The following is a 16,889-nucleotide window of genomic DNA, read 5'->3' on the forward strand; positions in this document are numbered from 1 at the left end:
GGCTTTATATTTCGATTACATGGCTCAAGATATCAGCCCTTCTTCATACACTTCCTTTTGTGTCGCATCGCAAGATACCTCTGATTCTGCTATATTCTTCGATATCACCAAGATTAATTGGTATCCCGGATCAAATTCGTGCACTTGAGATCCCTAAAATTTTCTACAATAAGTTTGTAAACGTTAGTTCTGATAAAATGTTTTTTACTGATGGATCTAAGCGTAATGAGTCTATTGGCTTCGGTGTCTTCCATGAAAATATTACAGCTTCTTTCAAACTCGATGCTCCTGCTTCTGTATACGTGGCAGAATTGGCCGCAATTCACCACGCTCTTGGGAATATAGAAACAATGCCCACAGACCATTACTTTATCTTTACAGATAGTCTCAGTGCTATAGAGGCTCTCCGCTCAATGAAGCCTGCGAAGCATTCACTGTATTTCTTGGGGAAAATACGAGTGCTTACAAAAGCTTTGTCCGGGAAAAAATACCAGTTTACCTTAGCGTGGGTCCCTTCTCACTGTTCCATTCCGGCCAATGAAAGGGCTGACTCATTAGCTAAGGTGGGCGCAATCGAAGGCGAAACTTATTATAGACCAATTGCCTATAATGAATTTTTTAGCGTCTTGCGCCAGAGAGCTATCATCAGCTGGCAATCTTCATGGAATAAAGGAGAACTGGGACGGTGGCTACATTCCATCACTCCTAAGGTATCAACGAAGGCGTGGTTCAAGGGGTTGGATTTGGGTCGAGACTTCATTCGTTTGATATCCAGGCTCATGTCCAATCACTATACGTTAAACTCGCATCTTTACCGAATAGGACTTGCAGAAAGCAATACTGCGTTTGTGGCGATGGCTATCACGACATCGAGCATATTATATGGTCGTGTACCGAATTTTGTGGTATCAGGTCCCAGCTAACAGATTCCCTTCGGGCCCGAGGAAGACAACCAAACGTGCCGTTGCGAGACATTCTGGCGAGCAGGGATCTTCAGTACATGACTCTGGTTTATAACTTTCTAAAGAAAACTGACGTAAGAATCTAATACGCTTTTGTATAATTCGCAGACCAATCGCCCCAACGATTTCCACGTAACAATGCCACCCCAATGAATACACATTAATTCTGACCCGCACCCACGAACGTAGTAACTGGAACGCTGAACAGCGTTTATCTACTGGACCTTGTCCAACGCTAATAGTAGAAAACAATAACGAGCTTTGAAACCTTTGAAACCTATTCCTCCTTGTCCTCCAGCTTTGGATTATAAGTAATTAAGCCATACTAACCCCAGTAAATCGGGTGTAACGATCGTACTCTCTAACATAGTATATAAGCAGTGTTGAACATGTTATAAAAACTAGACATAAAAAAAAGTTGGCTCCTTAAAGCTACCGTATACGAGCCTGTACAAATAAATGACACGATTTAAAAAAAGAGATGGCTGGAAAAATAAAATTTAGTCTTCTTTTTCTTTTTTCTCTGGCTGTGTATTGTGTACAAATCTCAAAAGTTATGAAAGTCTTCTCTAAAGTTTTACCTACAAAACAAAAGAAAAGATTTATACGGTATTTTTTTTTAAGTTTCCGAGAAAAATCGTGTTTCAGGAGCAGTAAAAATTAGTCTTTTAGTCTAAAAATTAGTCTTTTATGTCCCTATAAGGGACCTATAAGATTATGAAGTCCTGTATTTTTCGGAAATTGTTAAAAACCGTGTAAAAATATTACGTACTGGTAGGTATGCTCAGGTCGCTTTTTATTCGAAGGATGCGTTCCGTTTAAATCAAAACCGCGTAAATTCAGAATTCGCGTGAAAAAACTTCGTGATTTTTAAAACTAGGTTCGCGTTAATATAGACTCATAGAGCACAGTTGCGTAAATTGCGAAAATCGCGTAAAAAACCTCGTAAATTCTGAAATTCGCGTAAATAACCGCGTAAAATTTCGAAATTTGTGAAAAATAGTCGCGTAAAAAGCAAATCGCGTTAAAAGCGACTTCAGTGTATTTGCTTTTCTTCGAAAAACACTTAGAAAAATATGCGGAGTTAAGACTTAACAAATGCTCCATTTTCTCGGTCGGCACACGAGTGATATGTTGTGTTGATTTAGTCGTGATGTAAAGAATTGAATATAAGGTTTTTAAGTATACTTACACGTTACTGAACTCATTTTTATATTCTTAAAATATTCCAAATATTATTAACCGATAGTAAATATTTCACAGGTACAATCATTAGCTGGATCGATCTATCAGGAATTTGAACGTATGATACAACGATATGATGAAGACGTTGTTAAAACACTCATGCCTTTACTCGTCAATGTATTGGAATGTTTAGATTCAGCTTATCAGATGAATCAAGAACAGGATGTAGAACTGGAACTTCTGCGAGAAGACAATGAACAGTTAGTAACACAATACGAACGAGAGAAAAGTGCCAGAAAACAGTCGGAGCAAAAATTGTTAGAAACAGAAGATTTAGCCGAACAAGAAAACAAAGAATTGGTTACTCGTTTAGAAGCACTGGAAAGCATTGTCCGTATGCTTGAATTAAAGCATAAAAATAGCATGGATCATGCTATTCGACTAGAAGAACGTGAGACGGAACTTAAAAAAGAGTACAATAAGCTACACGAACGTTATACTGAATTGTTCAAAACGCATGTTGATTATATTGAACGGTCAAAAATAATGATGGGCAATTCTTCACACTCACAAATAAGTGGAACATCTGATCGATTAGATTTGCATAGATCGAGAATTGCTCAGACAGTTCGCTCGTCAGGTCCTGTCTCTTATGGTTTTGCGTCACTTGATAACTCCACAATGCTCGAATTAGATGTGCTATGTAGTGTGGATAGCAGTTCCGGCTCTGGACCATCTTCATTACATAATGAAATAGATCATATTGTAACTGCAGAGAAATCTTCAGAAACTGAGAACCCTCACCAGATCAATCAAGGCACATCACCTTCAAATGAAAATCCTAAGCCATCGGTATCTAGTTTCATAGGAGGAAAATCTACTACTAAAAAAGAACAACGTTCTGGCAATACCTTATATCAAGAATTATCATTTCAAGATGAAAATTTCGAATGCGAAGACGGTGATATAACAGGAGGCTGGGTACATCCCGGTGAATATGCGTCATCAGGTAAAACCGGATTGTCATTATTTCTTTTGAAATCATTTAGCTTGTACTTAAAAGGGAATCTTTACCAAAGTCTCCCCGTTTATCAACAAGTTTATACTATATGTAGCAATCTCATATCTCAACTGCATCTAAACCAGCATAAGTTTTGATCTAATTGCTTTCTGAAGTATCATAATTATTTCAAAAACCGATTAACTCGACAAGTTTGAATATTGAAACGCAGTTAGGCTGTGAACCATTTCGCGAACATTTTAACTTTTTAGTCAAAAACTTCAATTTGCTGTCAACAACTACAAGGTATACAGCCTTAGGCTGTGAACCATTTCGCGAAATTTTTAACTTTTAGTAGTTTTTCCACCTCTGCAGAGTGGTTTGATTGCTCTGGAATCGTGAACTTTTTTTTTAATAACTCTTCATAGTGTTTTTTTCAATATGGCGTCTTCGGAAGAATTTCTGTATATCAATAGACGCAACGACTGGTGGTTAGCATTAGTTCGTAACTCAAACACAGGCGGCGCTGCAAGATTTAACTTTCTAATTTGATGATATAGAGCTATAGTATGTTCTAGAAAGTTCTAGATAATCATATTATGAAGTTTTTTGCTTAAAACATTATTCCTCTAAGTATCACAGTTTTTGAGTTATTAGGCGTCTTTCATGAAGGACCCCCAAAAATCGGGGTTCTCACTATAGCTTCAAAACTATGTGATTTACGGAAAAATAATGTCCTGCAAACATTTGCATCTATTACAATAACATACTTTTGCAGAAGAAAATGAACACGTATCTTCTATACAGAGCGAGTTAATGAACGATTTAGGTAAAAATTAGCCATATTTCGTACTTCTATACAATAAAAAGTTGGAAAAATCTGCGACCGAGATATAATTAAAGTGAAAGTACATTCAAAACAGATCTTAAAACATGCTAATTCATTTGTCTCTTTTAGTATCCTCATCATTTAATTTGCATTTCCAAAAAGTGTTACTCAGTGTTTTTGAGACATATATCATAATGTTTACTATATCCCATCGCGCTGTTAGCAGCAAGGTACCAGTCATCGTATGTACTAATCACGGCTGTACGGTATTGCTAGAGTTTAATAGGATCTTTACACTAGCCCTATAATTGTCCTGTACTCTAATAACCGGCTGCGAAGCCTGCCGATAAGGTAATTAAAAGTCATTACTTTGAGCGTCTTAGCTAAATCTCGAATACGGGAATATTGTGATAGATTTTAGTTATGTAACAGAATTAAACAGAAAACAGTTGGTAAATGAGAGAAAAAAGAACATTCGACGGAAGCTCACACTAGAATTGGGACTTTTGGTTGATAAACTACGTTCTGGAGGGGCAGATAATTTGCTAACTTACATGTTGCAATCTATTTTTACCTTTGTTATACTATAACAAAGGTTTAAAAATTGGTCGAAAAACACGAAATTGATCCGAGGCCCGGAGGGCCAAGTCACATATACCAATCGATAGGGTTCGACGATTTGAGCAATGTCTGTGTCTGTGTGTGTGTCTGTGTGTGTGTCTCTGTGTGTGTGTCTCTGTGTGTGTGTCTCTGTGTGTGTGTGTGTGTGTGTGTGTGTGTGTGTGTGTGTGTGTGTGTGTGTGTGTGTGTGTGTGTGTGTGTGTGTGTGTGTGTGTGTGTGTGTGTGTGTGTGTGTGTGTGCGTGCGTGTGTGTGTGTGTGTGTGTGTGTGTGTGTGTGTGTGTGTGTGTGTGTGCGTGTGTGTGTGTGTGTGTGTGTGTGTGTGTGTGTGTGTGTGTGTGTGTGTGTAATGATTTTTTCTATCGCCTGTTTCTCAAAGATGGCTGAACCGAATGGTTCGCTATTACTTTTGTTTGAAAGGTGTTATTGTCTAGTAGATCACTATTGAGTTGTTTCGTGACACGACGTTTCGTTTAAGAGTTATAAGCAAAAATGTGAAAAATACGTGACACGGGTTTCTTCAAAACTACATGACCGATTTCAACGATCTTAGTATCAAATGAAAGCCCTTATTAAAGCTAAATTGTTCAGGAATTTTAAATTGAAAACAAACAAGTAGTTTAAAAGTTATGCTTAAAAAACCAGTTTTGACAAGGTTCAAATGATCGCCTGTTTCTCAGAGATGGCCAAACCGATTTATGCGCTATTAGTTTCATTTGGCAGGTAATATAGCCGGATGGATCACTATTGAATGGTTTTTTGATTAGATGTTTAATTTGAAAGTTATGAGTAAATCAATACACCACACCAAAATTAACAATAATTTATAATGATTTTAACCAAGAAAAATAACCTAATTTCAATTATTTTAATATCAAACGAGAGGTTTTCCCACTACGAATATATATGCAAAATTTCATAAGAATTGGTTTTACCGGTCAAAAGATATAAACCCTCGAACACCCGCACCAACTTTTGTAACACAGTTACTCGCGCGCACAATAGCCCAAAACCAAAGAAAACGTGCGCACTAGAGTTTTGACTAGGAAAACTTGGTTTTAAGTTTATCGAACCTTTGGAAGAGTTTCTTGAAATTGAAAGCTCTATTGTCTGGTAGAATTTGAATTTTGATTAATCCCCCTAAAAGTGAAATAAAAAAATTATTTTCCTTCAGTTTCAATATAACACATTGCACAGTGGTCCAGAAACGAAAGTTAAGTGGAAACTTACTTTTGCGGCTAAGCGATTTATAATAGCTCCCTATGATGTTCAGTAAAGTTGTTCAACTCTAAAAGACATATAATGCGAAATCAACGACTAAGTTCCAGTTTGGCTTGTAAACACATAATCCATAATAACTTTTTATAAGAAAGAGATAGAAGGATAATTTCTTCGACAAAGTTGTAGCTAAAGATTACATAAGTAACTTTGCTAAAGACATAGTAAGCCTATTTTTAGGCGTTTCTAACTTACGGGGTGTTTTATAAAAAGACCTCTCAAAAATCACTTTTTCGCTGATTACTTCAAATGCAATGGTTTTATTGCATCATAATGTCTTACAAAGTTGGTTATCTTATCAAAAGACATATTTTTGTAGAACATTGTATGTTGAAAACTCATACGTATAACGAGTTCTAACGTTTTTCCTGTGTTTTTTTAGTCTTTTTTGGAATAGAATATCTCAAAAAGGGGCAAACGAAAAAAATCAAACTTGGCTGTTTCTGAAAGCTTGGAGTTTTATCTCAAGCATATGTGAAAATAAAAAACTGGTTTTTTCTCTAACTCGAGTAATTTCAGTTTAATTATTTCATCTTTGACCATTTTCTACTATGCAGTATTTTCCAATATCTTCTTGAAGACGATTATAGTCAACTTGTCAATAGTAAAAAAGAAATTCGTCGTACCTTGACACAATTTCTTCTGATTGTCACGTTAAATAGTCTTCGAACTCCAGATATGACATCAGTTTTCTATCAGCACCAGCTGTTTTTGATAAATATCTATCTTTCAATTTTCATTATTTTGCAAATATACTCAATCTACCATCAATAATGTTTTAAAAATAATTTTCAATAAAAAAGCAAAAAGATATTGGTTATTTCATACATAATATTGTTAACTGTCATTTTAGTTTTATGTCATTTTTTAATCGCAGGGAAGTATATCAAAACAGGCAAAGAGATAAAAGAGAAAAAAACCTATAGATCCTTTTCGAACTTCAACCACCTTATATCAGTATCTCGTTGATTTTGAAAACAAAAAGGGTAGTCATTTATTTGAGAGATTCAATAAATGTTTTGTTTTTGAAATATTTTATTATTGTTAGCAATATAATAATTTATTATATTAATAATTGGTTTGTGCTTGGTGGAAGCTCCAGAGTACGTGTACAATACGAACGATTCTGTACTGCAATGACTGGATCAGACGACAGCAGGAGGCGTTTGAACACATCCTCCAAATTGGCAATTCGGTTAAATTTTCTGGCGTGAAATTCCCTGAACTTACAAATACATTTATTTCGCGTTTCCTGTACCTCTTCGCTTAAAAACCCTATGGGTTGTGCCGTGGCCTTAATAATATCTGCGCCGTGTACTAGAATTTTATTAACAGTTGGCGATATAGCTAATAAGGAATTGAATGGGAAATAATCTCCTAAACTACCGAATTACTTTCACGAACATTTTAGATACTAATTTAAAATAACAGTAACGGTACCCTCAAACCTTTTGACAACAAACTCCAGGACTTTAATAGGATTTGCTTGAAAGCGTTCCTCCTTTTTTACTACGATCATAGTCATGTTCCTGTTCCTGAATACGTATAAGACATCAATTTTGAAGACTTCTCAGCTTTCTGACACTAAAGTAATTTAAAAGATTACTTTAGACTAGAATCAGAAATATCAATATAAAATTTAATTTCATGTGCATATATCCAAGTGAAGATTTCCATAACTATTTGTAAAACAATGAAAATTGTAAGAAAGATATTTATCAAAAACAGCTGGTACTGAGCTCAATTTGCAGAGAGGACGATACGACAGTGATTATTTGAAATCCAGGATAACTGCTAACCAGAGTACAGTAGTTCGGTGGAGACCAAGGCCCTTCACTCTAAACCACCGTCGAACTAACTACGCGCGCAATGAACCGGCCTGCCGCTGTATGCAGCTAATGCACAATTTTAGAAACATACTAAACTTAAACATGTCGACTGATACTATTAAGAAAAACCTTTCTGACTATTTCTGAGAGGTCAATTACATGTACACTAATACCACTGCATTTTATATTATTTTATTATATTTGGCATTATAATTTATATTTATATGTATGGATTGGACGACGGGCGAAGTCCATTTATCTTGACAATAAACAATTGTAAAAACTACCGTTATAAAAACTTATTTGATGAATATTTCAGCAGTGTTTCGAAAACTAGCACAAGGTCGAAAAACTAGATCTCTCAACTTATGCGAAGTTCGAAGACTATTTAACGTGACAATCAAAAAAATTGTCGCAAGGTACGACGAATTTCTTTTTTACTATTGACATGTTGACTTTAATCGTCTTCAAGAAGATATTGGAAAATACTGCATAGTAGAAAATGGTCAAAGATGAAATAATTAAACTGAAATTACTCAAGTTAGAGAAAAAACCAGTTTTTTATTTTCACATATGCTTGAGATAAAACTCCAAGCTTTCAGAAACAGCCAACTTTGATTTTTTTCGTTTGCCCCTTTTTGAGATATTCTATTCCAAAAAAGACTAAAAAACACAGGAAAAACGTTAGAACTCGTTATACGTATGAGTTTTCAACATACAATGTTCTACAAAAATATGTCTTTTGATAAGATAACCAACTTTGTAAGACATTATGATGCAATAAAACCATTGCATTTGAAGTAATCAGCGAAAAAGTGATTTTTGAGAGGTCTTTTTATAAAACACCCCGTAAGTTAGAAACGCCTAAAAATAGGCTTACTATGTCTTTAGCAAAGTTACTTATATAATCTTTAGCTACAACTTTGTCGAAAAAATTATCCTTCTATCTTTTTCTTATAACAAGTTATTATGGATTATGTGTTTACAAGCCAAACTGGAACTTAGTCGTTGATTTCGCATTAATTGTATTTTAGAGTTGTACAACTTTGCTGAACATTGTGGGGAGCTATTTTGAACCACAAAAAACTTTCCACTTAGTTTTCGCTGCTGGACCACTGTGCATTGATGTGTTCTGCAAAGTTTTAGAGCATATTATTACAAGAAATTTTGCTGAAGACAGTAACCTTCTATCTCTTTAACGAAGAGATCTTATTGTTGAAGAGATAGAAGGTTACTGTCTTCAGCAAAATTTGAAAGATCAGTTTTTCTATTGTAGCTCTTTTTGTAATTGTTGTATGATTTTTCATGTATTACAAAGTTGTATAAATAATAAAAATACACAACTTTGCTGAACATAGTATACCTCTATGTTTCCTTGTTTACGAACTGTAGAACTTTGATTATAAAAAATACCCTGATTTTGACCCCGAATTACTCGACTACCAACAGACGGATACATTTTAAACATTTTGCATTTGCTGGTAGTTTTGCTGCATACAGACACCATTTTTCCATATGAAGAAACGAAAGAAAATTCTAGTTGGGGCCAATTGCGGTACACCTCACATGCTACTTGCTTCGTTTCTGTGATGTCGATTTATGCTAATCTATTTTCCTAACAATTTAAAGTAATAATGCATTGAATAATTCTGACATTTTGCTCATAACAAGTTTATTGAAGAATATACGTTAGTATATACGTAATATACGATTTGTAACTATATAACAATATGGCATTTAAAAACCTACATATGGTGTACAAAATACAACAACGTGAGTAACCGAAGGTTCATAAAAATTGATGAAAATTATTCAAGAGAACTTTATTGTTGTGAATCAAATAGAATGGCGTTACAGGAAATTATGCATAGTTCAAAAACCTTTTAACTAGACCTTTACTACGCAATGTATATGTTAAAGAATAATATTTCATCTTACAACTTACTTTTACTTGCACTTACCCTCATTAGTAACAACTTACTTAGCAATTTCATGAGAAAAGAAACTATCAAAATTTATAAGTGCTTCTATTTGTTTCAAATTTTGTAAACTTATTCAATTTCCAAAAATTTCATGTAAACCAAACGTGTCGATTTCTATCTCAAATTGCAAGTAAGACGGTATAACAAAGGTTCCTTTCACCACTAGGTGGATTTAATCAGGTTTTTCATCAAAATTTAAAAGTGTTCCTATTTTGTTCAAGTTTTGTAAACTTATTCAATTTTCAAAAATATTATGTAAACCAACGCACTACGCAACTACAACCAATAAATGAATTATTTTCCAAAGACGTGTCGATTTCTATCTCAAATAGCAAGTAAGACCGTATAACAAAGGTTCCTTTCACAACTAGGTGGATTAAATCGGGTTTTTTCCAAGCATCCTATTATTTTTAATCGGGAACTCCAACGATGGCGATACGGCCAGAAGATTCTTTTGAAATCCAGATAAAGTAGCTTAATTAACTGGAATTGTTATAACCTCTATAAAAAATGTGCAGCAATACTCTTCGTTATGGCGTCAGGAATAGAAATCAATGTAGATAAGTTTGAGAAGTACTGTTTGGATACGGTATGACTTCTGGTGGCATTGTACCCCTGATGCTATATGCCAATGCCGTCCATAAAGTGTTAACAGGGCCTTTAATTATCACCGAATTTCAAACAAAACAGAAAATCTTTTTTCTTAGCATACATTGTTTTTTATGCCTCTGAGTTTCGTATGTACAACTGCACAGTGATTTTCATCATAGTATACAAGTTCAATATATCGTGAAAATAGAATAGGAGAAAGTGATTTTCAAACCCAGAAGGTGATATTCACTTCAGGAAAAAAACAATTTTAAATGCAGTAAATGAAAAGAAAAATCTTATGGCCAACAGCTGAACGCAATAGATGCTAAATAACAACATAATTTTTTTTTGTTGATTTTCACTGCTCAAACGTGAATATCAGTTTGTTACAATATCACAGGGCGCTGATATTGTATATTCTCGTGCATGAAGTTCATGCTTGCTGTATATTATTATTATGTACGTTTGATCAAAGCAAGCAGATTTTCAATGCAAGGCAGACTGATAATCTAGAAGTTTGAACGTTATGCTGATGAATATTAACAGCACTGGTGTTAATCCACGGATCAAAAGTCATCGAACATTTTCGGGCCCCTATTGGACAGCTTTCTGAGGAAGCACAAGAAAACCGAAATAAAGACCTTAAGAGGTAAGAAAAATTGATTTAAAAATGTACAATAATAAATATTGTTTCAATCGATATAGATTGGACCTCACCAGAAAATGTTCCTGAACGGTAGCAAACATGGATTTGCTGCATCGCCTTCTCGAGTCATCAAATCCCTTAATTAGTAGCATAAGGGCGTCGCGAGACAAGTCGGCGAGTGAACTATGCGGCGATGCAAAATACATGCTCGATATTTAATTTTCTATTTATTAGTTTGCTTTTCTTACTAGTCTCTTGCGATGCAAGTAGAGCAAAGCTTTGGGTATAACCGTCTTTAAGACATTACCCTTCTTTATCGGCAGGCTTCGTAGCCGGTTATTAGAGCACAGGACAATTAGGCCATTGCAAATCATTTTCAAAGTTTTTGTCACCCCCCCCCCCCCTTGGAAATTGGCTTGAAAAATCGGAAGGTAGAAAAATAATTTGTAGGATATCAGTCAAATTTTTTTTAAACAATTGTCTGTGGGCTCTACAGTCTGAAAAACTCGCAAAATGAGTGTACAAGTTGAGTTAGCGCTTCTAGCACGAAACAAAAATGTAAATTCGAACAATGGAATTTTCGAAAATCGTCCAAAAAAATTTTCCTTTGTTTTTGTCTTTTTGTCGTAGATTTTTCCATAGAAAATAATAACGTATATATTATAAGCAAGACTAGATTCGTTTTTTACGTTTAAATTTTAAATAAAAATGCTTAAACCCAAGTTTTTTTTGCTCGATAAAAAAATTCACTTTGTTTTTTTCGCCGAACACCGGAAGGACAAAAACTTTATAAAATATTTGTAATGGCCTTACAGAGCTAGTGTAAGGATCCTATTAACCATTAACCTCTAGCAATACCGCATAGCCGAGATTAGTACATACGATGACTCGTTTGCTACATTAGCATCGTACCTTGCTGCTACCAGGGCGATGGGATATAGTAAACATTATGATATTTGTCTCCAAATCACTGAGTAACACTTTTTGGAAATGCAAATTAAATGATGAAGATACTAAAACAGACAAATGAATTAGCATATTTTAAGATTAGTTTTGAATGTACTTTCACTTTAATTATATCTCGGTCGCCAGTTTTTCCAACTTTTTATTGTAATAGCAGTACGAAATATGGCTAATTTTTACCTAAATCGTTCATTAACTCGCTCTGTAGATAGGTGTTCACTTTCTTCTGCAAAAGTATGTGATTTTAATAGATGCAAATTGTTGCAGACCGATCCAATAAAGACGCCAATACTTCTAATACATTTATTCTCAGACTACTAATTCTAACAGAAGATAACAGATAAAAGGTATGTCTAGTCGACGGGTTCCGGTTAGCAACTGACAGACAACAGCGCTTTATTCGATGTAGGTTGTACCCACTGCTGGTATTCCAAGGGGTCCAACACCTCCCCTCCTAATTGTAGAAATACGGGTTATATCTTTCCGGCAACCGGCGAATACGGGTTGATCGTCGAAGTAAGCATGGTGGTCGTGTCCTCTCTAGTCGGGGCGGCGTAGCTTGAGTAGCGTCTTGCTGGTCTATTTGCTCCTCGCAAAGCTGGAAATCTTGGAGTAATATGTGCAGTGGTATTTCGAACTCGGGTACTGCTTCTTCCGTACAGACCTCGACTGTTGAATCACCCCGAGCACGAAGTTGGTTTGTATGTGACTTTATGAGACGATTGTTGTTTTCCAGCCAGATATTGTAGTTTACTGCACCGACACGTTCAATTACAATTCCAGTGAGCCAGATCAACTTCCCCTGCTTCATTGTACTAGCGTATACCAGGTCACTTCTCTGGAATTCACGTTTTCTCGCCCCATGCCTTTTGTTAAAATGTTCTTCTTGTTTCCGATTCTTTTGTGGTGAAATATTAGGGGTTTGAGGTGGTTTGAGCAAATCTAATTTAGCTCGGATTTTTCTTCCCATCAAATTTTCGGCAGGAGACAAGCCATTTGGTGCTGATTTATTGGGTGTAGTACGGTATGTAGCTAAAAATATTTGCAAGGAATGGGCGACACAATTCTGAGTTCCAGGCATAATTTTTCTGAGACTTCGTTTTAGGGTGTCAACGAACCGCTCTGCCTGTCCGTTTGATTGGGGATGATACGGAGCAGTTCTGATGTGTATAATGCCACGTGCATCACAGAATTCTTTGAAGAGGGCGCTGGAGAATTGGGTCCCATTATCACTGACGATAGTTTCTGGTAGACCATATCGTGCGAAAGTTTCATCAAGCAATTCGACAGTCACCCTCGAAGTAATCATCGATGTTCTCAAGATTTCTGGCCACTTGCTATATGAGTCAACGATTACGAGAAAATATTGACCATTGATTGGGCCAGCGAAATCTATATGAATTCGTTCCCATGCACGACTTGCTTGTGGCCATGAGGACAATAGTGTTTTTGTAGGAGCTTTGGCCACTGCTGCACAAGCATGGCAGGATTGTACTAAATTTTCGACGTCCTTATCCACACCTGGCCAATACACGTAACTGCGCATAATTGATTTCATCCTATCTTGACCTGGATGACCATGGTGAAGCGATTTTAGCACTTGTTTTTGATATTCTTGGGGTACCACGACACGATCGGCTAACATGAGACAGCCTTGGACCTCTTAAAACAACTGAAACCAAGCATAAAGCAGTTAAACATAGCCTTTTAGCTATACACACGTCTTTTTTTACACGGGGGATACATTTATAAAATAAAACCCAAATTAATCCACCTAGCGGCGTGACCTAGCCTTTCTACTGCCACAATAATCATTATTTAATTTCTCAGGAACATCTATAATTAACTTGACTATCCTCAAAATCAAAATCCTTATTTGCCAGGAAAATTCACAACGTATTGCGTTCAATAATTATATTTTCTTTCCTTGGGTGCAGAAATACTTGTAAGCGTCATTTATGTTACTTGATGAACACCTTATTTAGTTTTATAATATTTACGTGATTTATAGAAATTTATAGATTTATGTAAACACAAAAGATAATTTTTGCAGACTTGAAGGAATATATGGGTCATTCCACGGGAAATTTACAGTCAAAATCTTTTTTCTCTTCGGAATATTTTTTTTACGTTCTTTGTTCAAAAAAACCGACACGTATTTTTGTATTTCGATGTTACCGTTGGAATTCGCAAGATATGATTTTTTAAAGTATTGTAATCCGGAAAAATCACTATTTTTTAAATGCTGATTGTAAACATAGGTTGTAATATCAAAAAATGACTTTCTACCAGATGTGTTCACTATTCCACAAGCTTTCAAAATTGGTATACCATACCTCCTCTCAATTGTTTTTCAATAATTAAATAGTGCATTTTTATAAACAATTGCAATTTTTTCAAAGTTGGAAGGTTTTTTTCTCGATTTTTTTTACTTTAAAATATTTGTTCATCTTTCTCGAAGAAGCATGCAAAATTTGGAAATGGAGAAATGAAAACTCTAGAAGTTATGAATTTTTATATCGAAGCGCGCACGTAATGCAAACGAGCGGACGAACATGCGTGCTTCAATGACACGTTACACTTAATAGCATCAAAGGCGGCCTCGTTATGAAGCTGCCCGTGGGTTAGAGTATCGATTGAGCATTACCGCTCGCTTCACATTAACACACGCGCTGAGACATAAAAACTCATAACTTCCAGAGTTTTCATTTCTCCATTTCCAAATTTTGCATGCTTCTTCGAGAAAGATGAACAAATATTTTAAAATAAAAAAAATCGAGAAAAAAAAGTTTTTAACTTTGAAAAAATTGCAATTGCAGGGGAGGAGGCACAGTGTTGTCTCGACACTGAAAGGTGGCAGCCCTAGTAAGGTAAGCCCTAGTACGGCTACCTATCTAAATCCTAAAAAACTGAAAATAATCAAGAAATATCCTCTCGGAATATTCGGCATGGACCAAGGCGACGAAATAAGGACATGGAATGGAGACTTGGTACCTGGAACTGCAGATCGCTAAACTTCGTTGGCGGCGACAGGGTGCTGCTCGATTAGCTAGAACCCTGAAAGTTTGGCATCGTGGCACTGCAGGAGATCTGTCGCAAAGGTCGAGAAGGTGTGGAGGATCCGTGGCAACAAAGCCCAATTTTTACAGAGCGGTGGAGCGACCAACGAACTGGAAACGGGCTTCGTAGTGTTGGGCAAGATGCAGGATCGCGTAATGGACTGGAAAGCGATCAACGAGAGGATGTGCGTGTTGAGGATAAAAGGCCGTTTCTTCAACTACATCATCATAAACGTGCATTGTCCATACGAAGGTAGACCCGTCGACGAGAAGGAAGGGTTCTATGCGCAGCTGGAGGCAACGTACGACAGCTGTTGACCACGGGACATCCAGATCGTCATCGGGGATATGAACGCCCAAATCGGCAGGGAAGCAATGTATAGACCGGTGATCGGGCCCCATAGCCTGCACACCGACACGAACGATAACGGCCAGCGATGCATTAACTTTGCGGCTTCCCGAGGCTTGGTGATCAAAAGCACCTTCTTTCCCCACAAAGATATCCACAAGGCCACCTGGAGATCACCTGACCAACGAACCTCGAACCAAATCGACCATATTCTCATCGAGGGCCGGTTTTTCTCGAACATCACCAACGTACGCTCCCTACGGAGTGCGGATATTGACTCGGACCACTACCTAGTAGCAGTACATGTGCGCTCAAAACTATCGACGGTTTATACCTCGCGACAAAGTCGCCCTCCTCGGCTAAACATTCGGCAACTAGACAACCCGCGAACTGCTGAAAACTATGCGCACGTTCTGGATGAAGCTCTGCCTTCCTCTGTGGAGCTAGATGCTTCGACTCTCGAAAACGGATGGAGTAGGATACGCTCGGCCGTCAACGAGGCCGCAACCACGGTGCTAGGTGTGGAAACCTCGAGTGCACGAAACGATTGGTTTGACGGGGAACGCCAAGAAGCGATAGAGAGGAAAAAAAGAGCTTGGGAAAACTATCTGAGCATATCCACGAGAGATAATTTGGCCAAGTATCGACGAGCGAGGAATGAGTTGACCACGATCCTGAAGGGGAAAAAGCGTCAGAAGGAGGACAGAGATCGTGAGTAGCTAGAACAACTATTCCGGGCTAATGACACCCGCAAGTTTTACGAGAAAGTGAACCAAACTCGCAAGGTCCACACCAAAACCTGACATGTGTAGGGACGAGGGAGGGGATCTAATCACAAGCGAGCGCGAGGTGGTCGACAGGTGGAAGCAGTTCTCCGATGAGCACCTCAACGGCGACATAGCAGCAGGAGACGCAATTGACCTCGGAGTACCTACAAACGACAACGCGTACCGGCTCCCGATCTCGAAGAGATCCGACGAGAAATCGGTCTGCTGAAGAATAATAGAGCCGCCGGAAAGGACCGACTCACGGCAGAACTCTACAAAAATGGCCAAGAACCGCTAGCAACGGCACTTCACTGGCTGATTTCGAGGATTTGGGAAGAAGAGAAACTACCGGAGGAGTGGATGGAAGGCGTAGTTTGTCCCATCTACAAAAAGGGCGACCGGCTAGACTGCTGTAACTACCGCGGCATTACGCTGGTCAACGCCGCCTACAAGGTGCTCTCCCAGATTTTGTTGCGTCGTCTATCCCCAATAGCAAGAGAATTCGTAGGGCAGTATCAGGCGGGCTTTATGGGGGCCCGTGCTACTGCGTATCAAATTTTTACTCTCCGACAAATCCTCCAGAAACGTGCCCACGCATCATATTTTTTTTCATTTTAGAGCAGCTTACGATACCGTTGAACGCGAACAGCTATGGCAGATAATGCACGACTACGGTTTTCCGGACAAACTGACGCGGCTGATCAAAGCTACTCTGGAACGAGTGATGTGCTACATGCGCGTTTCGGAGACATTCAAGTCCTTTCGAATCGCGCAGAAGATTACGGCAAGGAGATGGACTGTCCTGTATGTTATTTAATATCGCTATTGA

At 37.4% G+C, this 16,889-nt stretch overlaps 1 protein-coding gene across 1 annotated transcript in view; it reads left to right on the forward strand.

Moving 5' to 3' along the window:
• LOC128734593 (JNK-interacting protein 3) overlaps window positions 1–16,889 on the forward strand; it is a 700,363-nt gene that overhangs the window by 65,359 nt on the left and 618,115 nt on the right. The window contains exon 2 of the mRNA XM_053828867.1: window positions 2,226–3,156. Within this exon, the coding sequence (XP_053684842.1) occupies window positions 2,226–3,156 (931 nt within the window). The remainder of the gene's footprint in view (window positions 1–2,225; window positions 3,157–16,889) is intronic.

Source organism: Sabethes cyaneus, chromosome 2, assembly GCF_943734655.1.
Source record: "Sabethes cyaneus chromosome 2, idSabCyanKW18_F2, whole genome shotgun sequence".
NCBI classification, from domain to species: Eukaryota; Metazoa; Arthropoda; class Insecta; order Diptera; family Culicidae; genus Sabethes; species Sabethes cyaneus.